The following is a 27840-nucleotide window of genomic DNA, read 5'->3' as shown; positions in this document are numbered from 1 at the left end:
TACCACTTGTTACTTGGGAGAAGAGACCGACACGGTTTTGCTGCCGACTGACTGTTACTGCCTCTTCCTCCTATTAAATGTAATTTCTATTGATTTTTCAAGAGGGATTTCAGCTCACGGGTTCATATGCTCAATGATACTAAAGAATCAAAAGCAGCTGTTGTTTTCTACAAGCACTGTGAGTACTTTGGAAGTTATAAAGAACTTATTTTTAGTTAAGTGGTATTCTAATACCCCAGCAGCGTTAGATCAGTGCTTCACTGCGGTAATGCAAGAAACCCAGCTACCTACAGCTACAGCAATTGTTAGGTGTCTTGTCCCCATAGATTTCACTGCTGGTGAGTATGTACCCCATCAGGTTCTTCTGGCCAGCAGCACCACTAAAAGGTGCTTCTGTTGTCACAGCCAAATCACAGAATCACTAAGGTTGGAAAGGACCTTCAAGATCATCAAGTCCAACCATTAATCCAGTGCCACTATGTCCCCTAATCCATGTCCTGAAGCGCCACATCCACATGGTTTTTGAACACTTCCAGAGATGGTGACTCCACCACCTCCCTGGGCAGCCTGTGACCACCCTCTTTGTGAAGAAATTTTTCCCAATATCCAATCTAAACCTCCCCTGGCGCAACTTGAGGCCATTTCCTCTCGTCCTATCACATTTATCACAATAAAACACAGTAAAAGTGATTGCCCAATCCTCCGGGATAAATACCTGTAATCCAAGCACAAAATTAGACTGCCTGACCATAAGTTGACATAGTGGAGAGTGCTACCTAATCAGAGAAGAAGTCATGTAGTAGCCAGCACCCTTACAAAATCCTCAGATGAGAAAATCCAGTGAGATCTTTGCTTAAAGGGCCCTAGACAGACATGGCTGTTGAACTGTTCCTATTAAACTCATAGAAAGCCTGATTTTTTTTCCAGTGCTAAGAACAAGTACAAAATCTGCTGAAATTGCTGTCAACAGTAACAATTACTGACTCCAACAGGCAGGGCTGGCCACACAACTGCGTATCTATAAGAATGGTGGCTATGGTCAATCCATACACTCAACAGAAGGTCATGGGCTCAAAAGCAGTAACTTTTTTGTAGGTTCTGCTGAGTAAAAAATACATTACATGGCAAGTAATTAGCAGGTTACACGGTAAATGTTTTACTATTGAAATAAAGCTCTTTTTAGACACCAGAAAAAAAAAAATCTGGCTTTATAGATTTTGTTACTGAACATTCACACTACTGACAAGGTAGTCAGTACACGATGACAAGCTGAAGTTTCCTCCAAAGTCTGCCAACACAGGGCTGGAATCCATAGAAAAGACCCACTCCCTGACAACACTTCATTTGGCAGCTGTAACCAACCCACTTCTCTCCATTTACTTTGCCAAAATGAATGCAAGGGTAAACAAGGTAATATTTAAGTCAGGACTGGCATGGTGCTGGAAAGAGATTCCAGAGAAATTTGTTCATTGCTGATCTACCATGTTCAACAGGTCATCAAATGAAATTTCAGACTATTTTGACAAATATTCAGTGTGCTACCCTCCCTTGACTGACATGTATGCAAACTTGGTTTTGTAGCTACGAACACAATAAGCAAGATGCTGGCAGACATTATCCCTTCACGCTGTGTCAAGTGAGCCATCAGCCACCATACCCAAACACATTGGCAAGAGGCTCAGGCTGTGGGTGAGGAAGAGTGTGAGTAAGGAATCTCTGCCTTTAACCAACAGCCAGCACCACCAGGTACTCTACACAAGGTGGAGAATGTTGCTTGACTCCATTTTTTGATGATTTCATACCAAAATTCTCTGGCATTGCTTCTGCATGACAGATGTGCCTGCATCTGTTGCTCCTCAAGTCGTTTTAGAGCAGGAAGCTACTCTTGTCTCAATAAATTACAAAATTAATCGGATGAAGGCAGAAATTCAAGCAAGCAGCGCAGAGCTGTCAATCATGAATTCGAGTTTCTGACAAGCACGCAGCAGGAAACAGGCTGGTAACGTGACATGCCAAATCTCATAACTCTCTGCACAATTAGCAAAATACCAGGCTACCTACATCACCTTGGAGCTGGATATTATATTACGTCCTTCCAGTAACAGCAAAGTTACATTTTGTTTTTATCTCCATTCATTTATGCAAAATTACATTAGGGTATGTTAACCCAGCATGTCACTAACAGCTTGCGATCTGTCTCCCTACCGTGATCAGCCTTTGTTCTTGCACACAGGAGACAGGAGTGAACGGCAGGTAATCTGTATTCACGCTCCACTACACCCCTGGGACTTGTAGGAATAGTTAATACCTTTTCATGTGCCGTGCTGAAACGGAGGACGGACAGTTTTTGTGGGACAGCTGCTAGGAGATCAATGCAAAACTAAAGACCCAACCTGAAAAACTCTGAATGTTCCAAATTCTTTTTTAATTGAAGGAGAAAGTGAGGGCATCCAGCACTTTGCACATTTGGATGCACAGGATGACTTGTTTGTGTTTTCCAAGCTACCATGAAGTGTCAAACCCCAATCTAATCCTTCTGCCCTGACAATAATCAGTATGATGCTTTCCCAATATTCTGAAGAGGCTGTCAAATAATGCTTTGGTAGTGTACATTCTCCATTTGGGTGACTTGACAGATGAAAGCAGGGGTTTATTATTAAAACATTTTCAGCTTTCAGTTTGTCATACCATTATGTTATTGGCCAGGATTTAGGGAACAAAATTTGAAAAGGATACAAGAATGTGCCTGCTTTTTAACTCCTTAAAAATAATTCAGTAAAACTTCAAAGCATCTAACAGTTGGATGTTTTCAGTGAGGGACTATAGGACAGATCCTGACATTCAACTAAAAGAAAAACAAGAAAGATGCATCTTGAAAGACTGACTCCAGTGTATTCTGACCTGCACAAGCAAGCTTGTAAAGCTGGTGGGCGGACCACAAAACCATACTGACCTTTTAAATCCCTACTTATGTCCCACAAGTAGGAAAAAGCCTGTGCACACTACAAAAGGCAATAGTTGTGTACTCCGAACTCACAAAGCCCTCCACTTGCAAAAACGCATGCTGTAGTGATGATTTCCAGATTGGACACCGGGTCGCTGCACGTGTTTTCTTCTAAACATAAGTACCTGGACAGATGTTTCCACAACACCTGATGGGCTTCACTTGGACTGTGCAGGAAACTCTACTTAGTGAAAAAGCAGCGAGTGCAACACAGAATAGGAGAGAGCTACCAAGAAACACGACTGCCTCTTTAGCCAGGCTGCAAACTCAAAAATTTCCACTTTAATCAAAAGCATTTCCACCCAACAGAACTGTCAAGCTTATTACAACAAAGTGTAAACGATAAATTAGTGAGAAGGCTCTTCAGTAAAATCTGGTAGAAGGGACTGAAGAACTTCCCACATCAAACAGAAAGGAGCCGTGACGACTTGTTAGATCTACTGCTTCCCCATGGCAACTCTACCAGTTGCTGCAGTGGGGGAAGAGTATTGCCAGCTCTAGGGAAGCTTTGACTCCAAGGAGAATGTCCCCTGCTCCCCGTGCAAAGAAAAACCAGTCAGACTCCAGTACACTACCTTCAGAAACAACCAAAGCAAAGGTGTTCCCTCTGTACCGTGTTACCAATGTGACAACACAAGTCACTTTTGCATGCTCCATCACTTCTCCTCACCATGTTGTCCTGCAGTTAAACAGGCAAGGTGTAGCTGAGAAACTGCTCCTTGTCACTTAAGAGCATCTAGCACAACTGACCTCATGCATGGTTGCTCCTCTAGCACCAGCTCAAACACATTAATAATAATAAAATACATTTTTTTAAAGACCACCTGAAATAAACGTCAAGTAAATGTTTTTGAAATAATTTATCTGTTCTAAGACTAATTTTCCAGTTGTCTTGAGCCATCACTGAGCTTTAGGCATCTGAGCTTAAACAATGAAAATGTCATCAGAATTCTTCAAATACCATTAGCACCGATTGCATAGAAAATTTCATAGGGAAACTGGAAATGTTTAACAAAGTGTATGGTTGTGATGGGAAACTGTTGGCAAGGGAGACAAGCTTGACAAAGAGAATTGGGCTAAAAATAATGCATTAATGAATTAAATGAGCTTTTAAAAAAAAAATTCCTCGGGGAAAGCTCTAGAAAAAACATTTGCCAGTAAAAACCTTTGGAGTGCATTGCCCAGACCCAATCCAATAAAGAAACAAGCATTCAGATAGAAGCAGGATATAAAGTTGGGTAATACAGAGCTGGCATTTGACTTCTGACTACTTTGCAAACTAAAACCATTTCAACTGTTTTCAGTTTCTTCAAAAAACACTACCTATCAAAGGAACACAGTTATTTCACATAATTTGTAATTATGTGGAAAATAAAATGCTTGTTTAGAGCTATTTCTAGTCCTTTTTACCAGAAATAATACCCCCTCTGAAATGTGCAGTGACAAGATGCAGCATCTGTGGACTATGAAATTTTATTTACAATATTTTATGTAGTATAAATGTTTTAAGTTGAAACGTCTTTTACAAAGTCTTGAACAACTTTGGTGAGTACTATCAAACAAATTGTTTTGCATCCAAATTCACCAACAGTCACTATAGATCAGTGGGTAATATTTCTAATTCTTTGACAGATTTACTTCAAGATATTTAACTACTAACTATTAAATCTAGCAAGCAGAACACCCAGTGAAGAACATCCACGGGAAAGCTGTTGCTGCAAGCCACACAAACCCAATTAACTCAAAGCTGGAAGAAATGTTCTTGCAGGTCATTCCGTCTCCATTTATGAAGAGGTGAACCAACCCAAATGCTTCAAGCAAGAAAAGTTAATGCACTAAAATGATGCCTTCCCTACAACGGTCACAGTACCTCTGCTCTTGGGATCTGCAGCCTAAATCTCAAAGAACTAAGCTACTCCATCCTTGAGTTCTACATAAAGCCAAAGATAAAAACAAAAAAGTGGAGCCTAAGCAGTTTGGAGGTAAGGGAAAAAAGGAAGTTATTTATTAGAAACCTCCTGTAGAGCTTCATTCATTTTCAGCACAGATGTTAGCTAGTGTCTCAACTGAAGGGCAATAGTTCACATTACTCAGTTGTTTCAGCAAGCAAAGGTGCTGATCTGCATTGAAGACACCGATCTGTAAAGGAGCACGTGCCGGCTGCTCTTTCTGTTTCTGTGACCTTTGGGATGGTTCTGGAGAAGTGGCAAGGGAAAAGATCTGATCTCTTCTGAACAGGAAGGATCACTGCAGGAGCTAAGTACTCAAATGAATACTCAAATGCCTTTGATGTAAAAATGGTTAAAAATAAAGAGCAGGTATGACAGAGAAACAGGGAAATTACTGTAAGATCAGTTAAATGAACTACTTTAAACCAGAAGACCTGAGGAAGAAATACAGATAATGAGTATTTTTTTCCCAAATTTTCACGTTTTAATTTTATTTTGTGCTACCGTTTGTCTGCTTAGAGGATCCAGTACACCTGCGACATGCTAGCATCTATCTATGTATTTATATCATGCTTTTCATTCAGATGCATCAAGTAACATTTCAAACAGACTAATCTTCTGACACATGAAATTACATTCATAGAAGAAAACTAACGTGATCAATGACAAGAGATCAAGAAGAATCCAAATTTGAAGACACTATTTAGTTTCAAATGCGTTTCTTCATCTACACAGGACAATGGATTTTCAAGGTAGTCTTAAACCTAAATGTAGTTACATCTCTATTATGAGAAGTATTAGCAGAGAAGTAAAAAGCCAGGAAGATAAAAGTACAGCTGGCCATGACATTATTTTGGAAGACTCTTTATTTAGAGGGATCAAATCTGAAATGATACACAGGCAGCGAGCTCTGTGACTTTTTAACTGTCGGAGGGCATCATCAGTCTGAGGGCAAAATTACTTTAAACTTCAGCACAGATGGAAGATGCCAAATCTGCCAGCTTTTGTCTTTAGCACCCCGCAGGGTAGCTCAGAAAGGAAAGCACAGGGCTCCCAGTCTGTGTGGCAGATTGGTTTATAGTGTTTGATAAAACCTGTGGTGAGACAGAACAACAGTAACCCCTTTCCACTTTGAAAACGTGCTTCACAAGCCAGATTTAGTAGTGTCTGATGTAAAAAAAAAAACCCACAAGCCAAAAAACCCACCAAGGATGAAATCATTCTTGGTGAAAAATAAGTTTTTACAATTTCAAGTTGTTGCTGGCTCCTCTTGGCTTCAGAACTGAAGAGGCTATGCTGGGCAATGACAGTTTTTGATGCAGAAGGACAATTTTGGGGGAAATACTATATTCCCAAAGGAATGCCTAATGATCTACAGACATATCTGTATTTGTTTCTTTCTTATGGTTGTTACCTACAGGCAGACCTCTTGCTGACAACTTTCTCTTTCAATGACTTACCTGTTTTCAGAAGATACATTAATGTCCTCTCCAGAATTTGGCCTAGGTACTGGCATTTTGCCAGGTGATGCTGGTTCTTGCCCAGTTGCCCAAGGAAGGCTTTGAGAAATTAAGATTATTCTATAAAAATCATAATCTGTTTGCTATTTAAGGACTTAAAAAAGCTGCATACAATTATGAAAGGTTATAAAAGCTCTTCAGTGAAATATATAGTCCACAACTGTTCCTAATTATCAATGGAATTTCTAATGGATTAGATTAGTGCTCTCACTTGTAAAGACAAGAAGACAGTCAAAGAAAATGTTCATCCCAGAAGACTCATTAGAACAACCTCCAAAGACTGCGTGCAATGGAGAGAATTTTTTTTAAGCCTAGTTTCCTAAGGAAATGAGGCTATGTAGGGCAATTAAAATCCTAAGAGGAAACCTGAAGAGGCAGCTTCAGACACTGTAACACTGTGAACATTGTAAGTCCATTTCCACAGAAACAATCCTGAAATAAAAACCTTATTTTCTTTATTAGCAACAGAAGTCTTGAATTAAAAAAAATAGCAAAAGCCAAGCAGTAATGTATCTTCTTGTGTAAAAAAAAAAAAAAAGAGAGAGAAGAAAAGAAAAAAGATTCAATAGCTGTCACAGCAGCATGCAAGTGATACAAGGAAAAGTCAGCCCCAACACTCCTCTTCCCCAACAGCTTCTGGCCTCACCTATCACTAGTGCCAGCACTGACTGTATGATTTATCTGAGGGTGCAATTCATGAAAATATAGCATTATCCCAGGTGAAATGAGGCTGGCAATACTGTCCTGGTGTTTTCTGGAGGATTTTCGCTAGTGTGCGAGTATCACTGCAGTGAAGAATCAGAATAACATGATTTGAGAAGGACTAGAAACTGCAACTGTAAGGATGATCTATTAAAGACCAAAGACAGCGGTAAGAACATTATGAATTGTCTAGAAGTCATGTTTAACTGCAGTATGTTACATACAAATTCCAGCCTTCATGAATTTTCCCCTTAATATTCTTGTGGTACAATCACTCTCCCTTAGAGGAAGAACACAATGCCTACGAACATCGTAACAGCATATAAATCCACCTGAAAACAGATGGACTAGAAATACCGTCAGTGGCAATGTGAGCTGCTAAAATTCGGCAGCTATAGTTAAGCCCGTGTTTTCTAAAACCTGTGCCAGAACCACACATACACACAAACCCATGCAAAATAATTCATCATTAAAGCATCAAAACAACAGCTAGAAGCTTTGCAACTGATGTAGTCACGGAAAAGCCAGGGAAACAATTAAAACTCCATTTTCTGACAGCAGCCAAAGATAGCTAGGGGAAAAAAGGCAAAACCAAGACCTCTTTTACACAGAGCTGTTGTGTTGCGTGTTCTTCAAAACCAGGCAGACAACTGGGAAATACAACATCACAGGTACAGGTCGTGACGATCGGCACCTGGAGTGCCTGTTGGAAGCAGCATGCTCACCCCTCTACATCCAGGAGCAACTGTGTGTTTCCAGCAAGAATTACACTGAGTCTGAAAACAGCCCTTATTCCTCTGGCCGGGACAAGCAAAGAGAGGGCCACAAAAGCGTGGCACTAATGATCTTCTGATGCAATCGCCAGTTACCTGCAGGCAGCAAAGAGACATGACACTCCTATGTTCAGTGCATTCTTGTGCTCTCGTGTACGGAGGGGTTAAAAGATGGAATTTTGGTCCATGGATGGACACTGCGTGAGAAGTAGATAGTCAAGAAAACCACAGCAGAGGAGTTAAAAGATGGAATTTCGGTCTGTGAGAAAACCGCAGTTAGCACAGGAGAAAACAGATGGCTGGGTGAGAAGTAGATAACACGCTGAGCGAGGGAAAACAGACAGTTTATTGTCTGTTGTTTGAAATGCTAACTACAGAGATAAGAAAGTTAAGCAAAGCTAGGGGAGGACATGGAGGACGTGCAATAATGGAGGAATACAAAGCACAGTTCATAATTTTGCTTGCCTTACAATATCCTGCTGTTGGCTTGAGCATAGTTGATACATGACTGCTGGATTATGGTAATACACTGCGTGTACAACGCCTACGAACCAACAGATGGGATGGCTATGGCGCATGCGGCGCGCCTGACCAGCGGGCACATGCACCACAGGCTCCCTATGTTAAGAATCAACAACAGAGGCATGTTTCGGCACTCACTGGTCACGTGTGTCGAAACCCATTCCTCTGCAAATGTATAAATACCGGGATTTCCTGAAGAGCAGTGGGCCGGTGTACAGCGAGGTCACTGTTGCCTCCATGGGGACGCCCACGTAAAGCTGGCACCTACCGACTGCTGGGCTGGGCTCGTGGCGCAAGACGACACAGGAATGTACGGATGGTCCATCTTCCTCATGGTCCCCAGGTCGGTAAGACAATTGCTTTGCAAAGATACCCTTAGTGTAATGCGTGTCTGTAGTTAATAAAACGCTTACTTTTTTCCCCCTTGTAGTCTGTGTATATATGTTTACCTTCTCGGGAATCCTCGAAACCACCCTAAAACTGCTCTATAATCAGAAATATACAATGCTGCCTTCCAAGGAAGATGCAGATAAAATCAGGGCTTGCTGAATTAAGTAAAAAGTTTGTGTTCAAGGTGGATCCTTGGCAAATGCACACCTGTTCTAACTAGATTTTTCAGCTTTGACACTTCAAAGCTGCTGTTAAAAGTCCCATGAAAGAAGACATGCTAGATTTTCACAAGGGGGGGGAAAAGTCCTTCCCAGAGTGCCAGCTATCTTATTCTTTCACAATGACACAGCAGGAAGCGTTTCCAGGCACTGAATACTGACAGATGAGTTTCACTGAGAAGATGGAAAGATCATGCAGGAAAATAACACAGGGTGATGTTATTCAGCTTCTCCTATTAAAAAAACTCAAGACCTCATGGATTAACAAATAAATGAGGGTTTGCTAATCTGCAGGATGACAAAAATTGCTTTAGCCCTTGAAATTGCACCAAATACAACAGGTGAATACAATTAAAATAGGGCACAGCATGAGCATTCTTGATGTGGCAGGCCTCGGTGAGGAAGCAAGCTAAGGAATATTTGGAAAAACGTTTCTACTCTAAGCCACATGAACAGTGTAATGAATTTTCTTGTTGTGTACTGCACGCATGGCTTTGAAATGTTTTGGGTTTTGGTTTTTTTTTTTTTTTTTGGCAAAGGCAACCCCTGCTAGGAAGTATAAGGGTTTTTAAGGAACACAGCGAATTGCAACGTCCTGAGATAATATCTCAAAACAACCATGACAGATGTACATATGGAAAGTATTTTCTAGATTTCAGCCTAACAAATAGCAGCCACAGCACCTCTGGCTAAGGAATACACCAGTCCTGAACTACTAAGCTGATTTGGTTTTGTATTACCAAGGTATATCCCTATTCTTTCAGTATTCAGCCTACCTGGCTGCCACAGAAAGCAAATCAAGAGATCTCTATTTGTTCACTGTACAAAACAGCAAATCCTATAATTTTTAGCACATAATTTTCAAGTGAGTAGTCATTCATTAAAACTTAAACACTTGCTCATTTCTTAGGAATCCGTGGAATCAATTCTATTGACAATTAATGGCTCTGACCATCCACATAATCACTGACAGGCTGACTTCTCTGCAAAATCCAAAGCGGTCCCAGCTAATTATCTAGTAAGCAGTTCCTTAAATTCCACAAGAAAACTCATTCTACCAAACTGATGAGATTGTATCACTGTGAGAAGACTGAATGTTGGGAAACACCTTACTTAGTTTACATAGAGACATCAATCATCTTTTTATTCTGATTTATTGAGCTCTACACCAAGAGAGGATGGTTGCTTATCTTCCAGTGATTGTGACCTAACTGCAGCGCAATGTGGGCACCAGGAATGTTCTAAAAACTAATACTACAAAAATGCACAATGCAAACTTTCCCTAAGCTGGAAACAATTACGAGTTAAACAAAGGCAGATTCACAGGGACAGTCCCAGATGCCGGGCTGGGGACAGCTCTCAGGGCGAGGAGAGGTTGAGTGACAGGGCTTGTTAGTGGAGAGGAAAAGGCTCTGGGGGGACATAAAAGCAGCCCCCCAATACCGATGAGGAGGTCATCAAGAGGACAGAGCCTTCTCAGAGGTGCACAGCAAGAGAACATGAGGTTGAGTTCATAAGCTGAAAGGGGTAAGGTCTGACTGCATATATGGAAAAAGATTACCATGTGGGTAACTAAGCTTTGGAGGATTCAGCATCACGTGATGACAATCGTAAGATAAACTCATGATTGGCAAAACCGAAGCCTTACAAAATTGATCGCAACGACGATGAAATCACTTGAACAGTACCATTTAATGCAGGCAAATACAGGGTTCCTAGCTCTGAAAAATTGAAGTCAGATAAGGTGGCAGACAGTGTCTTCCTGTCACTGAAAAGGTCTTTTGATGAGAACAATCAGTTACAACATAGGTCTCCAGATCAATTCTGTAGCTGATAAGAAAGTAGGTTTTGGATACGTAAGTAAAGGGCCAGCAAGCCTGAGTATTGAGATAATCTCTTTACCTAGCATTTGTGAAAATGGATGTTTGATGACTCTGCCCAAATTTATTGTACAACCTTCCAAAAAGTTAGTGACATTTTGCAAAGTGTGTGGGGAAGAACTGTAGAATTACTCAAGCTATATAAACAATCATATGTACTTTAAAAAATAGTTTGTTTAAAAGTGACCTGATGATCACTGGCTGAAGGAAGCTGCAAGGGAAGAGGTTCAGTAACTGACAGCTCCTTCCTCGAGCTGAAGGAGGCCTCCGAGGGCTGGAAGCTGAAGCTGCACTAACTCAGCTCTCAGATAAGAGAGTTTTTTAAAGCAATTAATTGAACAACTTGAGCTCTGATTTTCGTATCATTTTTACATCCTAAAACAAGGCTGCTTTCCCAAAAGCTACAACTATGTGCTCAGGTATAAGCCATAGATTTGATGCAAAAATTGAGAAGTTCCTTATGCAGGAAGAGATCATAACTGTCCCTCACAGTCTGATCTGTAACACAAACATTCACGGCACAACGGTTTTCCAAGAATCAATAATAAGGATTTGGTATCTATGATGTGACTTTTTCAAGCATCTGCAAGGCAGCATTCATTTCTGATGACTTAATACCAGCCTACGGAAGTGAATAAACTCCAGTTTCACATTTTCAATAACCAGAGGCAGGCTTCAGATTAGCTGTTAACCTCTTGGGCAGCCACACTTAGCCTGGAATGTCAGCAAAGGGATCCCAGGATTTGAAATCTGAAATGACATCAGTGAAATACCGAGTCATCTCCCCCAGGAGAACCACAGAAGACAGCTCGATGTACATTTGTTTTGGCTGTTACAAGCCATATATTCCCACATTGACAAATGACCACAGGCATTCTCTTGCAGTATCTGTTAAGACACAGATGTTTGTATACAAAATTATTTGTATCTAGATATATTTGCACATCTGTTTGTATATAGACTGTGCATGCAGGCATGTATCTTACACATACACTATTTGTATAAGTGTATTACACATGTAAAAATGTCTCAGGGAAAATTCATTAGCATTCCCGCATTAATCATATCATACTTTGCAAGTATTTTCTTAAGTGATAGGACAGGACCACAGCAGTTTCACTTCACAACAAAGTGCTTTATACACTACGTGACATCTACACCCAAGAGAGACAAAAACTCACGCTGCAATGGCATACTTTGAGGCTAATTGTAAAAACAGCCATTTCTCTCCCTTGCACAATTTATTCTCTCCAGACGTGCGTTACTGGTTTTGTCTTGATGTCGCTGTATGGAATATACATGGAATAGTATGAAATATACAGCACTACCTGGTGCTGTTACTACCAATGAAATACCTAAACTAAATTCAGATAAGCTCCAAAAAAAGGTTAACATGGCAGAACATGAATTTTACAGATACCTGTGGAGACTACTTAGAGTTTACTAAATAAAAAATGTTTGTTCAAAATTATTTTTATTTAGAAGACTGTCAACAAAACACTCAATTTCCCTTTCACTTCTTCCACAGCTGCTTTTATCTGCAAAAAACCCAACACTTCCATGCTATTAGCGTAGCAGTACATATTTTGAGTGCTCACCTCCCTGTTTTTGAGGGAGGTGTGTTTTTAAAAGAAGGTGACATTCTTCCTTTCTGTGGATACTCACGATTTCCAATTTCGGAATGAGATTGAGGAATGCAGGACAGCCATTTCTTAGCATTTCATCTCTCTTTGGGAAGTGGACATTACTGTCTGGCTGGTCTAAGGTCTAATAATTTACTCAAAGCACTGGTAAGGCTCACCTACCTGACACAAGACTGTACCAGTACTATGAGAGCATCCTTCCTTACAAAAACCTACCCAGACACCAGACAAACCGCTTTCCCTCTGGCAGTTAGAAGAAATTAAGTCCCAAATTCAACACTCAGCAATAAGCATGTAGCCTCACCATTCCCAAAGAGCTATAAATTTCCCTGGCAAGATATTAAGAGAATAATTCAGTCTAACAATGCAAACAAAGAAAATTATTCAGTCTGCTACCTTCACTATGCTGGTTTTTTTTTTTTTTTCCTAGGGCCGTATCCCCTCTGTGACTACTGTCAGTGTTTTATGGCTTGGAAGGCTTCCTGGCACTCTTTGCCAAAATGATATAACAAAACCGTTAGAAAAAAACCCTCTTCCAGAGTAGGTGTCTACTAAATTTTTCTCACCTTAGGCTTACAGTCTCATCCCAGCCCTGCAAACACTCACAAATACCAGCACAGTTACAACATCTCATTAAGCAAGAAAATAGCTAGAAAAATGAACTTGTAATCCTGATATTTCCTCTTAAAAGAATGAGATAAGTTAGGTGCACTGCCTGACTTTGCGTTTTCAATGAACTCTTCAAATCAACATTTACCTTGAAACTTTCTTCAATCCTTAAGGTTAACTTCAATAAAAGTATTGGAAGAGTTTAATTAAAATGAGAGTAACTTTTACATGCTTGAGGTACGCACTTGTATAACGTAACGTGACACAACTTCAGAGATCCATACAAGGGGGAAGTTAGTACTTTGTTCACCTCTACCTCCATGCTCAATCTCATCTGAGAGGCACATCTCACAGATGTTCATCAGGCAACTACTCAATGCCATGTTTTGCTTTGCCCAGTCCATACTATACACAGAACAAATAGGATCAGTAAAAAGAAAATAAAGTTTCCACTCCTGTCTTTCAAACGTGCCCAGATTTCTCTTGGCTTAATAAAGCACGCAATATGTAAGAGTTGGGAAGAAAAAAATTGCACTTTGAAAGAGACAGAAGGGTGAGAACTTTTTGCAGGCCTTTTAAAGTAAAAAAACCTCACATAACTGCGCCAAAACAATTCACTATCATTTGCCGGACGGAACATGTACAACTTCAGGGAAAATCTCAGAAACAAGAAGGAAAAGATCATCTATTTTGGAGGTATGACTACATTATGGTCAACAATTTAGCATATGGTGAATAACACTACTGTGTTGAATTTACTTTCCCAGATAACGCATATTTTGTTTGAATAACTGGTTGCTGATACAATGAGTCACTCAACTGCCTGAAGTACCAGCTTGAATGCTTTAAAAAGACTGACTGGGAATCGCCGAGTACAGTATGTGTATTTGTTTAGGAACAACGTGCTTTAAATAAACCGCTGACTCACCTTGTCACGCAAATGATGCTCTGCAGCCTCAATATTCAAAGGATCGTCAAAATTCAAAAGATCCTGGAAAAAGAAACAGAGAACATTACAGGGTTCCTACTCACTGTGTCATACAAGGAATCCAAAGCTCTAATGAACAAGATAATGAAACAAAGCAAACAAGACCAGCAAGTGTAGTGCCATTTTCTCAGTACCTTGATAGGTATTACTGCCAAAGGTAGATGCAAATGAGTTTGATGATTGCAAATCAAACAAGTCAATTAAAGGACAACAGCAGCAAGGCATTCGACCCCATCTAGTGGCAGGCCACACACAGCCCCGTGACACCTCTGGCAGTGATGCATATCTATTTGCAAACTGAGACAGTTTAAAATCAAATTTTGAAGGAACATTCAAAGTTTCAGAAGGCACAATTCCTGTTGATTTTTGTTTAAGGGTACTGTAAACCCTTAAAAAAAACCCCTGCAAACAGTCTGGTGATAAAGCAGGAAGAGCCTCCTTAACACCATCTCCACAGCAAAGCAATTTCATTCCCTCTGCGAAGAAACTACATAACCTGAAGCCTGACAGACAAGGAAGTTTTAGTGCAATGGGAAAAACAGGTCGGAGAGGAAAGGGAGTGAAAAGACCCAAAGGGCTAAGGACACGTGGGACCAGGGAGCCAAAATAATAAAAATAAATCTCAGGTCTACCTGTCAGTTTAATCTCAAATATTAACTTCGGAAGAGAAATGGCCTAGGGTTAAAACCAAAGGAAACCAAGACGCTGATAAAAAGAGGAACTATCATTAAAAAATAACATTGGATCACGAAAACCCCTATTCTGCCTGCAGCCCAGATCACTTTCCCCAGTTTAAGGTTAGCCTGTGACAGCAGCGAAATGCCATCGTTTCACAAGCGTGAAAGGCTCGCTCATGTCACTCTCCAACTCATTTTCAAGCAGCAAACCTCCCATTTCATTCAAACGAGTATGCCAATCCACCTCATTTTCACTCGCTTTCTTCAAGAAAATCCCAAAAGAAACTGCAAGGCCAGTATGATCCAATGCCAGCTTTTCAAAGCCTAAATATTTATAAGTTGGGTGTGAGGGAAATCCAAGAGGCAAGCTGGGAAGCACAGCTCTTACCAGCCATGACAAATCCCCGTGGTCTCCGATGCGTGACCATCGCTCTTTGCAGCTGTTTGCCCAACACATTATTTTTACACGCAGTTCTGCCTCTGAAGGCACTTCTTTGTACCTCCAGTGGATTTCGCTTTCTTCCAGTTACTTAGCATGCAGTGGGAGACTAACTGTGAAATGCAATTACTCTTTGTTGAATAGACAAATGCTCTCCAATCTTCTAAATCAATTTACAAAAGAAGCTGTCGAAACAAATCAAGCCCCTGGACGCCCGGAAAGCTTAGGAGATTGTAGCCAGTCACTGGCTTGGCCTATGCTAGAGGTTTTGGAAACGCACCATGATCCTGGTGATAGTGCTGGAAGCACAGTCACTGCTGTGCCCCTCCTCCTGCAGGTAATGGAGGAAGGCATTCTTCTCTCCGAAAATATGCTGGGGCTAGCGAAGCCCACATCCCAAGCCTTTCACAGCCTCCTCCATACGCCCTGGAGTAGCTGGGGTAGTTCTCTCCAGAGTCAATGACAAACGTGGCAACCAAGTTAGTGCCTTTCTTTGCTTTCATCCGACCTTCCTACCCAACAGCAATGGCTGTGGAAGGGGACCATAATCCCGGACTCCCTAAGAAAGGTAACTTCTGTACAGTAAAGACTTAGCCTCTCTCTGCTTCAAGGGCAAAAGCAGCTGTTGCATCCTGCCTGCCTCTTGCGGCATCCTGCCCTCTCCTCCATTTTCAAGCTGGTCCTGTAATTACGAGGCACAGGTTTCTTGCTCCTGTCAATCTAAGGAAAAAAAGTGGTAAGTGGGATCCCTGAACAAAATTATATCATTTCTGTGACACGTCGGGGTTTATGCAAATTCTGTGGGTGGGTACTGAGGTCCTTGAACAGAAATGTAAGTGCTCAAAACAGGAATGAGACTGCAGGGCAGTCATTAATTCCTAAACATCATTTTTTTAAAAACGTAACACCAACACAACTCCTTCTCGGAGCAATACGAATTTCTGTTTCCTGCAGCAGAAGGAATTTTATACTCTGTGGAAGATCCCAAGTAACTTCTTACACAAAATATCCTGTAACAGGTTTGCAACCAAAAGTAAAACGATGTACGGAAAAGCTGGCATTTCAGATTGTCTGTATGAGACAATCTTGCAGTTATACAAACTAAAGGACAAACTGATTTCATACTTGTTACAACACCCACTGAGGCCAAAGGAAGTAATGACCTTAAGTTTAAGCAGCAACAGATGGGGTTCACATTAGGTGATGCTGAAACCAAACCAGGCAGGAAAAAGGAAAGTGAATATGCAAAATATTCATTTACTTACAGTAAATAAAGAGTTTAACCCCCAGACAACATCCTGCAAAGGAAAAACACAGTCAGTTAGGAATGTATTTCAGGTGTTTTGAACCCATTCACATACTTTATTTTTCTATTAATCCATGAAATTACTGGAAGTCAAATCTAGACTAAAGGTGATGTCTTACTAATTTAAATCAAAATATTGAAAAAGCTTTCCCATTTCATGGATGCTTGATATTTAGAAGTCACCAAAAAACAAATACTGCATGTTCAAATACAAGGTCAGATCTTTTTGTGTGTATAGCAGCCTTATTCCTATTGTTTCTCTGCTCAAGGAGAGGAATGATACCTTAGTATATGCCACCAACTGACTGCACTGCTTAGTTCAAAGGGTGGGTATAAAACTTAATTCAGCAATCCATTCTTAAAATTAAAAAATTAAAATTTTTTTGTGTCAGACAAATATTTGAAACTGTGTCAAAATACCAGAGAAAAGAGATTTAGCTGTAGTATGAGCATGGAGAAATGCCATTCTTACAGGAGCATATGTCTCCAATAATTTTACTGCCTTTAAGTATCTATTTAAACACAGCTGAATAGAGAGGGTTTGCAATTCCTGCAAACAGGAAGCTTCAGGGGACTCTGCCTCCAAATGCTGTCATCAAACACAGTTTATTTTGGGGTGGGCATCCCCAAAACAGTTCCACTTCCACTGATCTAAGAGTCCACATCCTCAGTTACAACCTCCAGAGGATAAGAAATGCACAAGATCCAAATATTACAGAAAGAGACTTAAAAGCATCACGTACCACCAACTCTGAGGCTAAGTTTTCTACCTAGAGGAAAGACTATTTTCTTTAGTAGCAGCATAACTAAGCTACCCTACTGCAAAATCCCCCTGCAGTCTGGGAACTGGAGCTCACACCTACCAGACAATTAAGTAAGATCAGCATTGCACCTCCTGCCCTTGCAGACTGCCAGCACCTGACCTCCTGATTTCCAGTAGCGGGACAAACTGGGACAATAACTGCATATTAACTGTTTCATGCCTAAAATGAACCTTTCACAATAAAGATAAAGTAAAAAATTCCTATCCATGGCAAAGAACTTCAACAAACAAGTATATTTCAGTTTGTTTCCTTTTCCAGGCCCTCTGCTAAGAGTGGTGGACCACAGAAATCCATATCCCTTAAGAACACTATCCAATTATGTTCTAATGAAAAAGACACAATGTCAGCATTATCTGGACAACAGCCTCTCACGATCCGATTTTCTTTTGATCTTGCACAAACAACCTACTCAGTTTATCTGCTTTCAATAACATGAATCTGCCTAGCAAAGTTGATATTGTCAGACGCAGTTTTCAGTTTCAGCATCTTCTCCTAATGGAGTTTCTGAAATCATCAGGTGCGGCAAAGACAGCAACTCTTTCAAATGAACTCATCATCCTCAGTGGCAGCACAGACACACGTAAACTGCAAAAGAGGACACACCTGAGACACCTAAGGATTAGTTATCCATATATTTTAAGACTATGGTGCTGAGCAGTCATCCCCACTCCCGAACAACCACAGTGTCAGTTCCTTGGCAAGTATGAGAACATGGACTATTTCAAATAACGGATGAGTAAGTCATCATTTCAGCCTTTAAGTTCTGTGCTTGTTTACCTACAACTACTGTCACAGAAACCGGGCATAGCATTGGTTAGCAAAACATGGTATTTGGGAAACGTATATTAAGCAATCCTGGGGATAAACTATTTGCACAGTGCAATGGTGCTAGAGAAAAAATAAGCCAAAGTCACTGATTAAAGGAGGATTTCAGTGGTGTGGAGAGCCTGGAGAGTAGGAACAGGCATGGAGGTCTCAGTTTCTGCTTTACTCTCCTCCGTTCAGGCATGAGATGGTGCGCAGCACAGGCTGCCACGGTGTCACCGCTCTCGGGGTCTGCTCGGCACCGGTGCCGCTACTTACGCTGCCCGGGGCACGAATGCAGACCGAGGACTGACTGATGCAGGTGTGTAACCAGGGACGGCTGAGAGTGCCTCTGTCTCCAGCCAGCCACTCTGCCCCAGCACATGCTCTGACCCCCGAAGGTCAGGAGCCCCTTCCACCGCTGCCCTCAAAGGCTGTATTGTCCTTCAGGGAGGCAGAGTGAATGTCTTGGGGGTGTTAAGAATTTCTTGCGTCCGATTTTAAGCACTGTGTGTTTCCCACAGCTTTTGATAATGGGACCTTACTAAAGCACAAAGTAATTTGCTTTCTTCCACTTGAAGAAGCAGGAATAAATTAACTTTCTAAGGGTCGTCTTTCATCTACACCATGTTACAGCAGACTGTGTCTGGAGAATGTGATGCAGAATTACAATGGTGAGCATTAAAAAACATCCTAAAGAGGTATGAGGAGCTCACACTGGGGTCTGTCCATTTCTAAATCCTGCCTGAACGCCAGAACAGCATTCACAGGGTTGCAAACTGTTCACAACTGTTCAACCACGTATCAGCATGGCTAAAAGGAAAGAAACAAGAGAGCAACTCAGTCACACCGATTCTAAAACCCCAAAGACCTCACCTTCTCTTTACATTTGACAGTGCCAAAGCCCCCAGTCTCCCAGAGCCTCCCCACCAGGACACTTGCAGATTGTCTCTCCAGACAAAACAGCTCCTGCTCCAATACAAGCAGCGACCAGCCATACCTTACACAAATAAATGTTGCAACTCAAAACAGAAATTTAAATTATCTTCCTATTCTGTAAACACCTGCTTTTGAAGTTTACCTAAATTGCTGCCAAATTCTCATTTGCTGATCCCTGGTTTTAAGACTTTGGGACTCATTCAGGCTGGCTTTGCACAGAGTTCTATCAAAAAAAAAAAAAAAAAAAAAAAGGGCAACAAAACCCCCCACCAAAAACCTCTGTGTAGGCTGTGAGTTTTCAGAGTGCTGTATATTTTCACAGCCATTCTAGACACCAAAAAGCATAAAAGGATTATTATTATTATTATTACTACTGAATAACTTAGGTGTGAAATTCTTAGTATCATTTCTGATGTTTCCACCTACTCAAGTTTAATAATTTGCTGGATTCATTTTAAAACCTTGCCTGGCTCCATAAAAAATAATGCTAAATCACTACCAGAGGGCAATGCTTTTTGTCACGAGTTTGAGGCTTGTCTGGATTTAAATCTAGGATATTGAGAAAGGGAAATGGGATGGAACAGATGAGCAAGAGTGAAGCAAGTATTTCATATTTGAAAAACTTGACACTGTTGCATTGCAAAAATAATCACTTTGCATTATTGACTTCAGCAGAGCTGCTTGCTGCATGCAGATAAGCACTTGCCTGAACCCTTGGTTCACATTTTCCTGATGAACTAAAAGGATATGCAAGCCACCAAAGATCCTGTCAAATTTAACAGTTAAAAAACTTCTATTTTCTTCTAACGTAATAAAGCATCATCCTTGGCTTCAAACATTTACTGAACTTCTGGCTTATAATCTGAAAGCAGAAAGTTAACCCTATGTACAAGAATTTTTAATGGTTACCTTCATATATAGGAGCAGGGCAGTTGTCACCTTAAAATGTAATAATGCATACCTTTATGTTGCTCCACTTCTTTTGCAAGTAGATTCTGTCATTGAAGAATCAGACATAGGGATCTGCCTGTTCACATTGCGAATAACTGACAAGGCTGCTTCCTTCACAATGCTTCTGTTTGTCTACTTTTTTTTTACATGCTTAACATCAAAGTTACAGGGCACGAGTACACCCACCACAGAGGGGTAACCTCAGAACACAACGGAGGACCTCGTGTGCTTTTTGTAACGAAGCAGGATGGTCTACTCAGGATGGACCCTGCAGAAAAGGCTGCAGAATTCCCCAAACCACTTTCTCTGGTTTCTGCTCCAGCTATGCCCAGGCAGGCCCTCTCTCCGCCCCCCGGGTCTCCTGAAGGTTTTGCATCAGCACAGACATCACCCACGAGGTTAGATGCCTTCAGGAGCCAACCGCAAGTCTCAGCTACACAAGTGTTTTCAATTCCCCTCTACTATGTCAGTTCAGAAGATTCAAGTATCATACTTGAACTAAAGAGCAGCACCTGGTTAAATCCATAGTGGAAAAGGAGATAATGAAGGAAAAACACTCCGCTCCTTGGCACTGTCACTATTTTGAGCTCAAGCATGGGGAAGTCAACACAAGCAAGTCAGAAGATCAACAAACTGTTATAAATAACCCTTTATAATCACCCTTTTCATTCTTGAGTATTTTTGTGTTGCATTTGAGTGAAAAGTTACATTAAACCCCTGCCCACAAATTTATTTACGGCATGCCAAATGAGGAAAAAAAATCTGCCACTGCAGCAACATTTGAAGTTCAAGAGCAATGAATTGTAATACTAAACACAGCTTTTGAAATAGCCTCTCCTGAGGCTAGAGAGTCTCAAAGTGTTGCATTTGTAGGAGGTCCTAATTTCATTCGTCACCAAATCTTCCCAAGTGGCAGTTCTCACAACCACTTCACAAAAGCGATGCCACTGAAACCATGTAATAGACAAGTATTTAGCTATGCTCGCCCATGTTTGGAAATACAACCACACAGCACTTCTTTTGAAGAGACCGTAAACATGTAAATTGTAAATTAAGATTTTCTTTTAACAGGCAAAGTACATTTAATACGTTAATTTAAGCAGAGAAGCCGCCAGACAAAAGCAGCTAATGAACTTCCAATCACAGAAACTTCTTTAGAGATCCAAGGAGCATTTCTGATCTAATAGACTGATTAAATTAAATTGCTAAACCATTTTTTTATACACAACAATTTAACTCGTTCAGATCACCGAAAGGCACAGCAGTCATTTATACAAGCAGATGTCTGAAGCAAATTTTTTTTTTTTTTTTTTTTTTTTACAGCCCAAAGCAGTAACTCCAATAAAACAAGTGCCAAGCTGTGTACATCACAGTGTGGAAAAGGGCTTGAAATTATACCCAAAACCTCAGCATGCTGAAAGTCAGGCTACCACATGGCTGTCTCCTGAGGCAGCTCTCCGCTGTCCTGTCTGCCTCCGCACCAGCTCAAGATGGTTTTCCACTTCCATTCACCTTCTTCCATCACCTTTTACAAACAAGCCCAACTTCTTTCTGTCTTCATTGCAGCCTAGAAAACCAAGCGTCCTTCATCCCACCCAGCCCCACCTCTCCCAGGCTCTGTTGGACTTCTCTTTCTGCCTCCTCAACACATCTCCACAAACATCTCTGATTTCTCCCCACGGATAACCACCTGTTTGGAACCACTACAACATAATTGACTGCACAAAGCTTATCACTGGTCGAAGGGGTTAAAAATAAAGTATGTTCTCATGCCAGAGATGGCAAGCACTTTTTAGTGTATGAAAAAACTACTTCCCTCCCAAATAAAACATTCTTTTTTACATTTCCTCTCCCTGCCCTGCTCCTCTCCAATTTTACATATAACACTGCAAAATCTTGCAAAATTCCTGTAGCAGGTAAAACATCATTTCCACCTGGAATAAGGTGATGAAGAGAACGTCAGCTTTCTTTAATCAGCCACAAAGGCCATCTCAAGTCTCATGTACCTGCAATCCCAGCTCATGCTTCCCACCCAAACACAACAGTAGCTTACTTAGAGGGCTTTGGGTAATTTAAATGGCATGAACTGCTCCAGTTAGCAAACACAAAAACAGGAGGAAGGCTAGAAAACGATTTCTTCTGTGCTCAAATATACTAAAGGGAAGAAAACAGGAACAATTATAGTCTGTTCTCCTCCCAGACCAAGACAGTTGTGAATTGCCAAGTATGCAGGAGCACTGGTCTAAAATCCCATACTTCTGTTACTGACTCCTTGACATTTGTCCACAAGGTTACTTCAGAGCAAGCAGATAATCTTTTATAAATTGTTCCCAGAGGAATTCTGTGATAGCTTCTTAATGAACTACACTGGAGTTATTACGAACACTAAAGCAATCACCCGCCGGAGACCAGTCTACTCAACTGATTAAAGTTGACACAAATTGTATATTCAGAAATCAACAATTTGGGGAAAACAAGCATGGTTTAATTAGACTTACTAATGTACTCCACTGTTTCACTGAATCACTCTTTAAAAAAGTGCTAGTAAAAACAGCTACTGTATTTAAAACAAAGATTTAGCTTTGCCAGAAGAGAAAGAGAGAAAAAGACTACTTTTGCAATATTTTATGAAGCAAAGGTTCATAAGAGACATTGATTTGTGTATTTTCACCAGTCTGGGCATGTACGGTGGGGGGCGGGAGGGGGAGGAATCATTCCTTACAGAACTGATAAAGCTGATTTATAAAATCAAAATACAACACAATGTAACCCTGCAGAAAAACTTCCTGAAGCTTATTTTAAGAAAAACAGAATAATGTCAGATCTACATGTACATTTAATATCTTCATCTGTGACGTGGACAGTGGGATCGAGAGCACCCTCAGCAAGTTTGCAGACAACACCAAGCTGAGTGGTAAGATGCCATCCAGAGGGACCTGGAGAAGCTTGAGGAATGGGCCCATCTGAACTTCCTGAGGTTCAACAAGGCCAAGTGTGGGGTCCTGCACCTGGGTCAGGGCAACCCCCAGTATCAGCTTGGGGTTCCTGGGGGATGAAAAGCTGGACACTAGCCGGCAATGTGTGCTCACAGCCGAGAAGGCTAAACGTACCTGGGCTGCACCCAAAGCCGCGTGGCCAGCAGGGCGAGGGAGGGGGTTCTGCCCCTCTGCCCCGCTCTGGGGAGACCCCCCTGCAGTGCTGCGTCCAGCTCTGGAGCCCTCGGCACAGGAGAGACATGGACCTGCTGGAGCGGGGCCACAGGAGGCCCCAGCGATGCTCCGAGGGCTGGAACAGCTCTGCTGGGAGGACAGGCTGGGAGAGCTGGGGGGGCTCAGCCTGGAGCAGAGAAGGCTCCGGGGAGACCTTACTGTAGCCTGCCAGTACGGAAACAGGACTTAGAAGAAAGACGGGGACAGACTTTTTAGCAGGGCCTGTAGTGATAGGGCAAGGGGTAACGGTTTTAAACTAAAAGAGACTAGATTTAGACTAGATCTAAGGAAGAAATTTTTCACCATGAGGGTGGTGAAACCCTGGCCCAGGTTGCCCAGAGAGGTGGTAGATGCCCCATCCCTGGACACATCCCAGGTCAGGTTGGATGGGGCTTTGAGCAACCTGCTCTGGTTGAAGATGTCCCTGCTCACTGCACGGGGGTTGGACTAGATGGCCTCGAAAGGTCCCTTCCAACCCAAACCATTCTATGAGTCTATGATACATAGAAGATTGTGTTCAGTGGCTTGTAACGTCTCTTTACCAAATAGTGGGTCTGAAGTTTTTTTGTCTGCTGCTTATTCAATTTTTAGAGGTGGAAAAGAAAGGGAAAGAAATGAAAGCAGTAACAATAGACATTTTAAGCACTTCAGAGAGTAAAGATATTCAAGAAGTATAAATCTTTTGCACTGCACTTTTCTTTAGATTACTTCCTTTACAGAGGAAAGTCATCTAAAGTCCCCAGTGCCGATCGGAGCCGCAAAGCCCCGATCGGCCCAGTCCTCGTGAGAACCGACCCGGGACAGGCACTTGCACAGCAAGCAGGGCACTGATGAGCAGGTTGGTGTTCAGTTCAGAGCAGCAGTGTCATCTTGAAGCAGAATTTCCACCTGTCCTCACTGTCTGTGGGGTCAGATCAGTTGTGGTGTGTGCACAAAATAAACTTCTGGATAAAGTCAGGCCAGATGTCTTGCTGAAGATACACACCACATGGGCTCCACCACCAAGAAGGGACTTAAAGTCAGGACCAACAAACTGGACACCACCCTCAAAACCACACCAAAAAGGTGGCTCTGAACTACTAGGAGCTACTACAACACCCTGAAGTATACTTACATTATGGAAAGAGACAAATGGTGCATGTCCTTTCATGTTTGCTGACAACCAACAGCCCTCAAAGGGTTGTGACTCTTTTGTCCTTCCTCATCTACCCCTTTACTGGTTCAGAACCTCTCTTTTATACCTGCCTCTACCTTCTGCTGCCACTCCCTAAATTAATGCTACTTCTGTATTTATCCCCTCGTGTTCCACTGCTTCCCTAGAGCTGTCTTTTGCAGTGCTGATATTCCCTTCAGTATCCCAGAAAATAGAAGGAGGTGTACAGCTTAGGCCCTGAGGAAGGGACACTGTAAACATGCGTTGCAAGAGGGTCCAAAGCTTCTCGAGCAGCAGGATCCAGCGTATCAGTATCAGGCAGTGGTTGATCTCGTAACTGCCAGGAAGGATCAGGAGAACCAGAAGACACCATCACAGCAGATGTGAAAGAGGAAGCCCCTGCTCCCAAGCCTCAGGACCAGTGCAGGTTGGGGAGGGTTTGACATGAACCACCTCATCACAGATGATCTGAAACAGATCATTAGTTGGGAGCATGTGATAAAGCCTCTTGCTCATTAGTCACCCACACCCCAGGACTATTACACAGGAGAATTTGGAGAAAAGGATACCTTAAGCATACTCCTCCTATCCTGCAGGAAATCCCTTCAAGGACACATCCAGGGACACCCAGGTCAACCATCCCAGCTAGCATTAGCAACCCCCTTGCACTTCTCCTACTTCTAACTGCATGAAGTACCACTTTTCTGTATGCATCTTTAGGGTGGCCAGGGTGTAAGGCTTTCAGCAGAATTAAGTTAGAAAGGTTATATACACACGTGTGCGTGTGTGTATTAGAGAGAGGGAACGGTCTTACTCTCTTCAGCAGCAGCACTTTGTGCAGCAGCAGCACTGTGGGTTCCGCTCCTGCTACGCTGGCACAAACAGAGTACAGTTTTGAAGGAGTCCATGTTATTTGCGACAAAGCAGTTTGCAGCACATCAGTGCCCATACCTTCAGGGCCATGCAATGGCCAACAGGCTTGCTTTTCTCTCCTTCACAGATTCCTTTGACCAAGACTCACAGTGCTCATCTCACACCCTTCCAGCAAATAAAGAATAACTCTTCAAGGAATAAAAGATAAGACTAAAAACTTGCACTGACCTTTTTTTGTTAAGCTACAAAGCTGCTTTGGTGTAAGCAGCTCTCTGCTGCTGTGGTGGCCCTTCCCTAAAGCTAACTGTTCGCAAGCATATGTTTTATTTTGTTACTCACTTTGTGGAGGAAAGAGTAAAGGTGTTGGTGGCACAAGACATTGTGCTATGTGGTCCTAGGAGCCTCCCTGAGACTAACACCACACAGAGCTGGACCTCAAAGTGCTCCCTGCATGCAAGGGAAGAAGGCACCTCTGCAAATGAAGAGGATGACCTGGGTGTGAACCCAGAAGGAGTACTGAGAAGTGAGGAGGCACACTTCTCCTCTGACCAGTGTTACAGTCAGAAGGTCACCCATAAAACCTACAGCCAGCCAAGCACAGCTGAGGACTCCCAGAAAGTTATTCTGCATGTCTTGCTCCCCAGACAAAAGAAAGCCCACATGCCTGAGTGTCAGCTCATTCAGGGTGTCCTTCTGGAACAACTGCTGCAGGCACAGAATTAAGTTCACCCCCTCTCCTTCCCTCCCACTGTGCCGAACACTGCGCCGAGTGGGGAGCAGGCTTGGGTGAGAGGCACCACTGTGCCTCTTGGAAACAGCACAAGGAGGACTATGGTGGTGTAAAAAGTCTTAAGCAGGCAACAGTGCAGGAGGCACAGCCACGTTACCCGAAATAACATCCACCTGACTCAATTCCTGTGTGCTACCAGAGAAGACAGGTAAAGGCACACCACCAGAAAAAAAATAGTCTTTCTTCTGCTTAATTCAGTATTTGAGACCCGGATGCAGTGAACAGTTGTAACCACACACGGGGCAATTTGTTTCTCCCCAGTGCTCAGAGGCTCAATACTGGTGTATACCAGAAGGCAGCAGACACCTTCACAGCGTCCATCTCCCCCTTGAGATAGCACATACAATTTCTCAGGGGCTCAGTTTTGTAACCTTGGTGATCATGACCAAGAAGATCCCAGGAGATGAGTGTAAAATTCATACAAGATCAAGAATCTCCTTGCTAAGCTATGCTTGACTTCCCAGTAATTTCTCCTCCTGCACAGTAAGAACTGGCATTCGTGCTCTTTGCCACTGCCACGAAGCCTTTAGCTTTCTTTTTTTGATGACCCTCTCCTCACTGTACCAGTACGGGGGACAAGCATATTCCATCCAGGAAGGCAGCTTTTACACGCACATGCTTTGACGTTTCTACATACAGTACAAAGACCCATTCCAAAATAAGTTTTGAATAAATCAATAGCAGAACAATGTTACCATAATGCTGGCTGAGGAAAAAAAATAGTATCAGCAGCAAGAACTAATGAGAAAAACACAGAACATACGGGTTTACTTTTCTCCCCTTCATCCTGAAAACAGTGACAGTTATTGTCTGTTTAAAATACTCCTTTATGCTAATTACATGTAATTTTGACAGCAGACCATCTGTTTTCATTAAGACAATGAATTAAAGTTTTGTGCTTTGAAATTGAAGCTTTTTTAAAACCACCCAGGTTTATACTTAAACGTTGAAGTAAAGGAAACTGGAAAAATTAAGTCAAGACCTTCTGATTTATTTCCCCAGGAGATTACAGTTTTACACTTGCATGATTTCAAATAAAGTAATTTTTCTGTCTGAAGACGACAGCATAACCAAGGCAACAAATAAAGGCATATTTTCCCATTTAGCATTAAAAACCAATTAAATAAGCAACCCTCTTAAGGATAAACTCCAAATAGCAATAGTTTGTTGTAAACAAGCCTTGATTCCTTTTAGATTAGATTATCTAATAACACAGACAAATATTTCTTAACCTAGTATTTCAAGTTATAGAGAGCAATTCTTGAAAAAATATTGTTTTCCTGTAGGTGGGTATAAAAATCTGTCTGCATATCTATACTTTAAGACTATCTTCTTGTTTTCCATTCCCACTCCTGTCTCTCCTGACAGCAGTAACACAAAAATGACAAAAACCCATCTCTTTAAAATATCTCAGTGAAGAACTGAAATGCATATACACCTCTACCAGTAAACATGAAGATTCTACACCAAGTAGTTCTCTATCATCTGAAACCCACTATAGCTCCATCAGAACAGGGTTACACAAAAAAAAAAGACCAAATATTCCATGTGAACATTCATCACTCATTTTAAAATACTGGTTTTAACATTATTATGCTCAGCCCTCCAGAGTGAGAGTTGCACAAGTGTGCTTTGATTATTTTTATGGTTCATAAATCAGTCACTGACCAATTTCCA

At 41.7% G+C, this 27840-nt stretch overlaps 1 protein-coding gene across 1 annotated transcript in view; it reads right to left on the bottom strand.

Moving 5' to 3' along the window:
• UBE2F (ubiquitin-conjugating enzyme E2F (putative)) overlaps positions 1-27840 on the bottom strand; it is an 86768-nt gene that overhangs the window by 17673 nt on the left and 41255 nt on the right. The window contains exons 7-8 of the mRNA XM_010291701.1: positions 16580-16612; positions 14139-14201 (exon numbers count right to left, since the gene is read on the bottom strand). Coding sequence (XP_010290003.1) covers positions 14139-14201; positions 16580-16612 — 96 coding nt within the window. The remainder of the gene's footprint in view (positions 1-14138; positions 14202-16579; positions 16613-27840) is intronic.

Source organism: Phaethon lepturus, unplaced genomic scaffold (genome assembly GCF_000687285.1).
Source record: "Phaethon lepturus isolate BGI_N335 unplaced genomic scaffold, ASM68728v1 scaffold9747, whole genome shotgun sequence".
NCBI lineage: Eukaryota > Metazoa > Chordata > Aves > Phaethontiformes > Phaethontidae > Phaethon > Phaethon lepturus.
The sequence above is the reverse complement of the archived record's forward strand: the minus strand, read 5'-3'. Positions and strand labels throughout refer to the sequence as shown.